Source organism: Priapulus caudatus, unplaced genomic scaffold (genome assembly GCF_000485595.1).
Source record: "Priapulus caudatus unplaced genomic scaffold, Priapulus_caudatus-5.0.1 Scaffold367, whole genome shotgun sequence".
In the NCBI taxonomy this organism is placed as follows: Eukaryota; Metazoa; Priapulida; class Priapulimorpha; order Priapulimorphida; family Priapulidae; genus Priapulus; species Priapulus caudatus.
In genome coordinates this window covers 162,749-173,041 of record NW_014577428.1, presented here as the reverse complement: position 1 = coordinate 173,041, position 10,293 = coordinate 162,749, and the positions used below count along the sequence as shown (strand labels likewise).

The following is a 10,293-nucleotide window of genomic DNA, read 5'->3' as shown; positions in this document are numbered from 1 at the left end:
TGATAAAAATGATAGGTCAGCGCTGAAACAAAAATGTTTTGCACTCGGTCCGTTAGACCATGTCCTCAGAAAATTCCTGACATCTGACCTTTCCTCAATGCCCTTTGACCTGTGACCTCCAATTACGTGCTGGTGATGGGTTTCCTCTCCATCACACTTGTAGCGTTCGCTTGTTGAGAGAAATATTATTGGATGGTTACTTTACTCCATGTGATAGGGCCACCTGGTGGCAACTGCGAGAATAGAGAAGAACGAGTCTGTGCTGTTCCTAGTGAGGTCGTTGCCAGCTTTCCAGTGGAATCCTTTCCACTGGGGGTTTCTGTTTGTTTATTTCACTTCATTGTAGAGGCAAAAAGGTTAGTAAAGCATGTGACTCATACATAATCGTAGGAACAGGGTTCAATATGTAAACGTTAGTATTCATATGTAATATGTTATGTTCGATATCTAACGTTCAATATGCTAGCATTGAGTTCAATGTATAAACGTTACAGTCTTCATTTGCAGTGGTTAATTTCATATAGCATTTAGTTCCGCTTAGCAAGATACGGATAGTTGTTTAAGTTTGGTGAATTACAGCACTTGTAATGCTGCGGTTGATAGACTACAGCCACTTGCGTGAAGTCTATACAAAGCCACTCAAGGTCAGGCTTTACAGTGAAGCACAGTGCGTGATTATTTGTAAGCAGAATTTGAGCTTGTGTATTGCCATAGGTTGCTAAGGCCTGTCCTGTGTACGAAACAGGTTACACAACGTGAACAGTTATCAGTTATTTCTTAAATACTAAACCTTTTTTGCCAGAGTATTGTATCGTGACATGTACGGGGTAATTTATTATCCTGACTTTCCTGTTTGTTACAGTTTTCACGGAAGGAATGTTAAGGAATGTCAAGGAATGTCAATAAAACGGAATGTCAATACGTTTCAAATACAGAGACACTTCCAGTGAAAACTTTACTCCTCGAGAGCGACACTCATCATGTCTGCAGACGACCAAGTTCAAAGAACAAGGTCAGATCCGAAGCCATCAGAGAGCGGACTCCAATATCAGATCGAGTTGATGGAGAAAGAGTTTCGGAAAAAGATTAGATGTTGGCGTCAGGCAGCCAACAAATTGAGGGTCGCTCTGACTGATGATGAAGATCTATAAGGCAGCATTATATGAAGGCTATAAAGCAGCAACGTGATACGATTCAGATTGCAGTGGACAAGGTCACGGAAGCGCAGGAGTCTCTTTCCAAGCTGAGAACGACCTCGAACATGGAAGACGAAAGTCTAGACAGGATCGAAGAGGTGGAGGAAGAACACGCGACGCTGATGAAGCAAACACATGAGAGATTGCTCATTCTCCAGGGAGACTCCGTTGCCGGGTCTCATTCAGCCTCCTCCAGGGCTAAACGTTCGAACAGGTCTCCTCGTTCACAAAGTATAATTAACTGTCAAAGTTGGGTCGACGATCAGGCAAGGATGTGAGGCCTGCAACTCAAGATAATCAGACCAGCAACTTGTTGACGGCAGGTCTGATTGACCAGGTGAAGATGAGTCGCTTGCCCCTCCCAGAACCTACGGCGTTCGGTGGGGATTCTCTTCAATACCCAGCCTGGAAGCGAGGATACGACCTCCTCATCGAAAAGAGAGGGATCCCACCAGAAGACAGGTTCTATTATTTGTTAAAGTACCTGAAGGGGCAGCCCTTGGAGCTTGTGCAGGGGTTTTCTCTGCTTGGTGACGAGATCGCCTACTCTGCAGCGAAGAAGGCACTGGAAAAACGCTACGGAGATCCCTTTGTGCTTTCTAACGCCTACAGGGACAAGTTAGAGTCTTGGCCCAAGGTCAATTCTAGGGATGCACTGGGTCTGCGCATGCTTTCAGATTTTCTAAGGCAGTGCTGTACGGCCATGAGAACCACTGGAAAGCTGGCAACGACCTCAATAGGAACAGCACAGACTCGTTCTTCTCTATTCTCGCAGTCGCCACCAGGTGGCCCTATCACGTGGAGTAAAGTAACCATCCAATAATATTTCTCTCAACAAGCGAACGCTACAACACTATACATCGAATATTAAGAGCGTAGGTCGAGCCGTTGAGATTTGTGCTGCAATTCCGTATTTCCTCCTATACCTTAAGTTAAGGGGGAAATATTCCCCCTCCATTGACACATCTTGACCTTTGACCCTTGACCCCCCAAATTCGACATCCCGAGTCTTTTTCGCGATCCCCCCCGACGTCCCGAATATCAAGACCGTACGTCGAGCGGTAAAGATTTGTGCCATAACTGTTGACGGACGCACGCACGGACGGACATTCATGCGATTCTACAAGCTGCATCTGACTTCGTCAGCTGAGCTAAAAAACCATTATTTTATACCAATAGATTAATACATTAAAATATACAGGAATATACACTGGCTGCAGAATCAAATCTGCCTCATACAAGCTTACACAACACCAATACATCAATACTATTTCCATATCTAAATGTAATATTTATATATAGACATAATATGAGTGGGTTTGGGATAAACTTGATCCTGCTGCCAGTGGCTATACAGAGGAATGGTAAACTCTAAAAAACATGGCGCAGTTCCAGTTGAAACTTATCACTTTAAAAAATCCCAGCACTCAACATCATATTCCTGCTATCCAGTGGCATTTCTTGCAACTTTTGGGTTCCATAGCGCCGATGCACGCTCACAGTAACAATACTATACTCATATAGAAATCTATATCTCACACCAACGCCACTTATCAGCAAAAACAAACTAACAAATGGCATGATGTTAGAGAGCCGTTAGATTATGAGCAATGCAGCACAGCATGGAGAACGTTTATAAGAATAGACATATAAATTAATACGTCAGCCTAGTAAGGTCATTGAGAAGACCCATTTCGCTACCCTTAGTAAGAAATTTTTTATTTGTTCGAATTTATTATAAATTTGTCCATATTTTTTACGAATTTATCAGTAACATTTTGATACAAAGCACTCACTTTCTGAAAGAAATGTACATTACACAAAATTTCATGTAAATGTTGTATTCTCACTGAACCCGCACAAGTGCCGCAGAGCGACAGGGCTCATCTGGTGTCTGGTGTTCTGCTGATAAATTCATTTGTGCATACATGCGTCCTATACATACGTTCATTTCTAACCCCAAAAAAACAACACTTCAAACTAGTGTAATAAAATTCCGATAGATGGCGGGCCGCTATCAAAGGCATCGTTGCATCGGTCAGCCAAGACATTGCAGCAATGGCAGCTGTCAGTGTGACGACGGATTGCAAAAAGCAGGAGCAAATAATTACCATATTATTACTATACATAACGTGCGTTCTATGGTGTCAGGTAATAAGGTACATTAAACTCCTTGCGAGGCACATCTGGCTCGTTAAAAAATAGCTCAATGGTTGATACAACCAGAGCAGCTCGTGCAAGATTACAATTTACAGCAATACGATAGCAAATATCTGTAAACTAATTTCAGTACAAGGTAGGCCAGTGATTAGTGGACCGAATAAGCTCAAGAACGTACACACCTTGCCATCTATATTGTGCTAAAATTTGATGAGAAAATTAAGTCTGGGAAATCCGCAGCCTCACTCCTGGGTAAACTATTTGAGCTGCTAGTGTACTGTATTCCAACTATTCATAATGTACACTACAGAATTCTCATATATTACAAGTCATCTCATTAATCTCCTAAGTAAGCCATTGTTCAAGTAAGAGTTATGTGTGGAATTTCATTGTAAAATGGGAGCTTTCACAACGACAGGTACTCGCCAACCGAGCAGTTGAGAAACAAATCAATGTTTAACCCTCCTCTTGAAGGCCTCAAAAGGTTATCTGACACTTACTCTTCGCCTGTCAGCAGAAAGTACATTTGCATGGTCCTTTCAAAAAGCCATAAAAATGCTTAGTCACCGCTTGAAGACAAAAAGTTTTTCAATCGCTCCCGTCAGACAATGTCCTCAGAAAATGTCTAAAATCTGCCCTGTGCCCATTGACCTTTGACCTGTGACCTCCATTTAGTCACAGTGATGCTTTTTCTTACCATGATGCTATATCACACCGACTATCACAGAGCCTAGGTCGAGCCGTTTAGATTGTGTGCCGCCAATTCCTCGCATTCCTACCCTATACCTTAAGTTAAGGAGGGAATGTTCCCCCTTCTTTTACACCTCTTGACCTTTGACCTTTGACCCCCAGCTTCGACATCCAAACTTGTTTTGACGATCCCCTCAACGAATATCGTGACCGTACGTCAAGCGGTTAAGATTTGTGCCCAACTGTTGACGCACGGACGGACACACGGACGGACGCACGCTCATGCGATTCTACAAGCTGCATCTGACTATGTCAGATGAGCTAAAAATTGAGACATTTTAACTCCTGCTAGTACTGACATATTATATCACCTACAGCTGGTTCTGCAGAGTTTCAAACATGTTTTACCTGTCATTTGAAGACAGTACCTAAAAGGAAATATCCGTTCATGGCACTAACTGCACATACAAACCCCCCTCTCACCTTTGAGGGGATGTTATAAGTTCCTGGAGGTCTTATGGCAGGCCTTTGACCCATGTGTCTCATCGGTGGCCCATTCGATCCATAACCAGGTAATGATCCTCTTGGACCAACATGGCCAGAAGGCATTCCACTACTGCCAGGCACCATAGCACTTGATCCACTAGATCCCTCAAAAGGTCTTGCTGGACCATGCATGAAAGGACCTGAAGAAATCAGAAAATAGTACATGACTGTAGGTTCATTTAAGACCTAGGGATAAATTAGTTTATTTCCATCTAAAGCGATTCCTTCTGCATAAATAGCAAGAGCATATATAACACATCTGTTTAATTTTTGCAAAATTCTACAAAAATAAAATGTTTGTTCACTTTTTATGGTTGAATTGTTGCATTATACTACCAATTTTGCCATTCTTTCGATGCAACATGCACTTGCTTCGAATACAGCAACCAATATTGCTCAAGCTCTGTCATGGCGTCAAGACACAAATATAGCAAACATGTACATTTTTAAAACGTGTTAGCACAATCCTTTTAGAAAAAAAAAACTGTACTGATATAATCAAGTAAATCATATTTCTTTAAAAGCTATATTCCTCAAACGGATTGTCCTTGGCTGCATTTTTTACTTCCTTAAATTTTATTCCGATGAACTATTGTTTCATTCTCACTCATAGTAAGCTAATCCAGCACAAAAGCAGCCAGAATAATTAAGAAATGACATATGTTTTCAAAGCCAAATAATATTGTCAAAACTATGAAGGATTGATTAATGATTGAATAATGTGAATTAATGAAAATGTTTAAAATGTTATAAAGAAACCAAAAACAAACAAAGTAGAAACTGCTCATACATTATACACAGATAACAACACAAACTGACACCAAGCCCCTAATACCCTGTACAGACTGCAAATTTTATCCTAAATCAAACTCTTCTTCTGACATGGTAGGTGAGTGCCAGGTTTCTGTTATCGCAGCTATTCCAACACTGTACTTGACTGGCCAGAGAGCCAGTTCATCAACCTTGTTTAGGAGTGACCGACACTTCATTACAGCAAACGTTGGAAGCAATCTGTTTGCATCACGTGACTGGTGTGGGTTCCCAGTCACTACTTGAACATAGTTAGTAGGCGAGCTCTTGCATAAGTAAATGGCAGAAGAACGGTGTTGGCAGTACATCGGTTGCATGTTGTGCTCCTGCTCTACACACTGATGTCTTACCAATATTGCTAAAAATGTATGCTGTACCAAACCATTGATCCAGGCTGCCATTGTTTGCTTGTAGATCTGGCACACTCTTCTCCAATACCACCTCTTTCTTGAAGCACCAACTGAGCACCCACGCTTGTGTTTACGCAACAACATTTCAATAATAGCACAGGAAAATGCAATTTTTTTAACTGCGCAGATAGAAAGAAATAAAGGCATCCGTGTTACAATCGTGGCGCCATTTCCGAAAAAAGTGCCTGTCATCACCATGTTCACTTTACCTGGCAGTCTTGGTGGCTGTTGGGTCCGATGGTGAAGCTGATGTGGAACAAACATTGCAGAGCTTTGAGGAGACTGCACATGTCCAACCTGTGTATTACTAGGTATAGATTGAAAACTCCCTTGTAGAGATGGCGTAACTACTCCACCTGCCAATAATAAAAGTGACAGCTTTATAATGTACACATTTCTAGAAAAAAAAGTCCATGAACATAGTGGCTGCGAACATAATACATGCCTTGAGTAGTAATACAATCCGGTGAGTTCATGTGATGTTTTGCCATCTGCAGATATCAACAGACATGGAGTCTATCATGTATTTTAAGTAAATTTACCCATTGATGGTGGTGGGGGTGGAGGAGACGATAGCAACTTTTGTGTATTGCGTGTTTTCAGCTCTTCGGCGACCTGAAACATGTAAACATATATACTAATGAAAGTGTCAATGACACTATAGCTCACCTTGGGTGTGATAGAAGAGGGAGATAATATTTAAAATTTGGCAAGTGTTTCATTTATGATGGACCGAAATGTGATCAAATGTCCTTATTCCCTGTTGTATACTAACAGAAATTTCAGTTTTGTTTCAGGGTTAGTTTTGATGCGAAAATAAATGTTTCAGATCTGAAAGTCTGAAATCTGGGCGAGAGATGGCGCTACGCCTAAATGATCGCCATTTTGGTTTTCGATTATCGCGCAAATAAAAGCAATAAAATATTCCAGTCAAATTATTGTAACAAAGAACCTAAAACACAATATTACACGTAGGTATGATTAGGTAGGTAGGTAGGTAAATTTAACAAAATCGAATGAATCTAGATGGCCATTTTCATTTTTACCAAAAAGTGGGCGTGGCTCGAAAGTAGGTCGACTGGCGTGCTCCAAAATAGGACGTTCAAATCTCTCCCATAGGAGTAACAACTATTTGCAATTTGAAACATGTGGGTCAAACGGTTCTTGAGTTATTGTTGACCGTAGGCAGACACTGAAATGCATAGTGAAATTGCCAAAATCTACCTAATTTGTATAGTTAAAATCAAAACCCCTGTGATATGTTTTGGGGCCAGTCCTTATTCATTCACATGCCAAAAATGAGCAAAATTCATTGAACCTGAACTGACTTATGGCCATTTCCATTTTTGCCAAAAAGTGGGCGTGGCTCGAAAGTAGGTCAACTGGCATGCCCCAAAATAGGACGTTCACATCTCTCCCATAGGAGTAACAACTGTATGCAATTTGTTGACGGACGCACAGACGGACGGACGTACGACGGACGACGCCCCATGGCAATGTGAGCTAAAAACAGAACCTTAAATATAAAATGTATAAAAAAGTATACATACATGTAAACAGAAACCCTCCTATGATACAGGCACTCAGATTGCAGAAATCCACCAAGACGACAAGACGCATAATACTACCTCAGAATCGCATTTGTAGAGGCACACCCCACATTGTTGAAAGGTCAGTACTAAGGTATTGTATAGATAGCTGTATGTAGTAAAGATTGAGAGTTGATTTCTGCAGATAGGAGGGTTAGTAGGGGTAGGGCTAAGTTTAATGGTACATCACTCCTACTTTTAATTATTTGTTTGAACAGGCATTACTTTCACCTGCCTGAGTATCACAATGAATTTGGATAAATGGATAAAACACTGACTAAACACGTAAATGGTGCAAAATACACAGACACCAGTTATATTAAGCAGCAGTCCGTTTACAGTCCATGGTTAGTATGTGTGAGTCCGTGCATGTACGCGGCAATCCGCATATTGGCAACGGACTATAATTAGCTGCTAATTTGATCTGTTATAGTCCGTGGCTCTCCGTGTGTTTTGCACCATTTATGTGTTTAGTCAGTGTTTTATGTGTTTATCCCATTTCATAGTATATTTGTACTTGCCACGGTGAATGGGCAGCCACTAATTTCTTACACTATTTATATATATACCAAATCAAAAGTTGAAGCTCTAATGATTGGCCGATTAGCTTGATCATTGTTCTTGCCACTCGCACGTTCTGGTGGAGGTCGTGGTGAAGACAGAATCACCCCAGGAGGCAGAGGGATGTCAGAAGGAGATGATATTTCTTTCTCAAATCTAAAATGAACAAATGGCAAATAGCATTAAAAGCAGTGCTATATAATTATTTTGTATTCCAAATTTCAGAGTTACTGTAATAGGCCTATGGTTTGTTGTCAAACCAGTAAGCATATATAAATACTGATTGCACAATATATATACACTATTGGCATAGGCCAGAAAGCCAGTAATCACAAGTAAATATTTTGTAAATGTCAAAATGACACCCTGCTCCGTTTCATTGCCTTGTCTAATGTTGTCATATTCCTTACGTTGCGCGTTCGTCTAGGTTCGCGGAGGAAGCAATCATGCCACTTGTTATATATGACAAGCGGTGTGATTCAGAAGTCGAACGTCGACGTGTTTAGTGATGTTGGAAAGTGAAGATGGGCGAAGTCATAGGTAGTGAATTTAAACCCAAAGCTTTATATATTTATTTGAATAAATCAAGCACAAACGTACATGCCTGCAACAGAGTCATAGTAACGTCTAGACTTGTAAATAATTCAGAGCTACTCAGCACGTCTATTCACTTGGTCTAGAGAGAAGGAAAATATTACTTGTTTTTGCAATTAAAGAATTTTATTAAATCAATTTTAAGGTGCACAACTTGGGCATTTTCAAGCCGACTAAGGCCCATTTATTTTACTAGACAGGCGAGCAGCCTAATCATTTTGGCGAGCTAATTTGGGCAATCTTGGATTGTACGTGCTATGGCCACTAGCGGCGCACTCCAGCCAAAGCCAAGAAACCAGGTTGCAAATAGCACCTAATGTTGATAGGTGGCTCGCGTTCAAGTGTGCTATTCGCGTTCCTATTAGTCACTTGGGTCATGCACTCGTGACAAGTGCTGCCCTTAAAGGCTCACAATGCGCATCCAAACGCTAATTTCTCCAGTACTAGACTAGCAAATACTTCGTGTCATGCATAATCACACTACCTTATGACAAAATAAACTCTAGTTGCTCCCATTTCACTGCGCGTTTGCTTAAAACCCACAAGAAAGAGGTGAGAAAACTGGCATTCTGGCGCAAACGCCGACTGTTTGCCAAACAAAATAGCTTCGAAGTGGTGACGTGACGTCACATGTTTTTATCTTTGCTGCGCCCGTACAGCTGTACCGCAGCACCGCTGCACGGTTGCTTGGGGATTGGGGAAACTGTCAACAACATCGGAGAATTTCAACAACATTGGAGGTATTTTCAAAATACCTTTTATAAGACAACGCGCATTGAAATGGGAGGATCTAGAGTTTATTTTGCCATAAGGTAGTATGATTATGCATGACACGAAGTATTTGCTAGTCTAGTACTGGAGAAATTAGTGTTTGGATGCGCATTGTGAGCCTTTAAGTGGCACCTCTACATCGAGCATGTGCTATCATGAGCATGTGACGCAGCTGTGATGCTATCTGTGCTACTTGCATGGTTAATCTGACTATGCAACATAAAACTAAAACTAAACGCGCTCATACGGCTCTACTTTTGCATATATGCAAGTGTTCAATAAAGCCATAAAAACGGTAGGCTACCACTGAAACAAAAGTTTTTCACTGGCTCCGTCAGGCCATGTCTTCAGAGAATGTCTAGAATATGTCTTTTGCCTTAATACACTTTAAATTGTGACCTTAAATTTTGCGTTGGTCGGCTTTTCTTATCATGACGCTATATATACCGAATATCATAGGCCAAGCCGTTCTCATTTCTGCAACAATTCTGCATTTCTGCCTATACATTTCAGTGCTCGAAATAAGACAAAAAATGTGGTTGTCCTGCGGACAACCCCGGCATCAAATCGGGTTGTCCGCAACAATTTCTGGTTGTCCCAAAAAAAATCCCCAAATTTCCTATTTTCAATCACATAATAATATAATCAGAAAACACCCAAAAACAGTGGCGTAGCCAGGATTTTTTAACAACGGGGGCCAAAAACAGCGAACTGCGCAAAATAGTGGATGACTTAATATTTCACTGGCTCCTCCGCCTCCCTCTCCACACCCTACGGCTCCCCTACCTCTCAGCTCTGCAATCTTTGTTTTGGGCGCCATGCGAAAAGGCGACATTTTTGTTCATTTTTCTCTGCTCCCAAAATATGTAATTGTTCAGTGGTGGGTCTAGGATTCCAAGAAAGGGGGGGCGAAAAACAGGCGGGAGGGTATGGGGGTCCTCCCCCAGAAAATTTTGGAAACTTGCT

At 41.3% G+C, this 10,293-nt stretch overlaps 1 protein-coding gene across 1 annotated transcript in view; it reads right to left on the bottom strand.

Annotated features, from left to right (window-relative positions):
- LOC106809605 (RNA-binding protein 42-like) overlaps window positions 1–10,293 on the bottom strand; it is a 44,362-nt gene that overhangs the window by 30,004 nt on the left and 4,065 nt on the right. The window contains exons 2-5 of the mRNA XM_014812741.1: window positions 7,971–8,118; window positions 6,355–6,427; window positions 6,022–6,168; window positions 4,530–4,732 (exon numbers count right to left, since the gene is read on the bottom strand). Of these exons, the coding sequence (XP_014668227.1) occupies window positions 4,530–4,732; window positions 6,022–6,168; window positions 6,355–6,427; window positions 7,971–8,118 (571 nt within the window). The remainder of the gene's footprint in view (window positions 1–4,529; window positions 4,733–6,021; window positions 6,169–6,354; window positions 6,428–7,970; window positions 8,119–10,293) is intronic.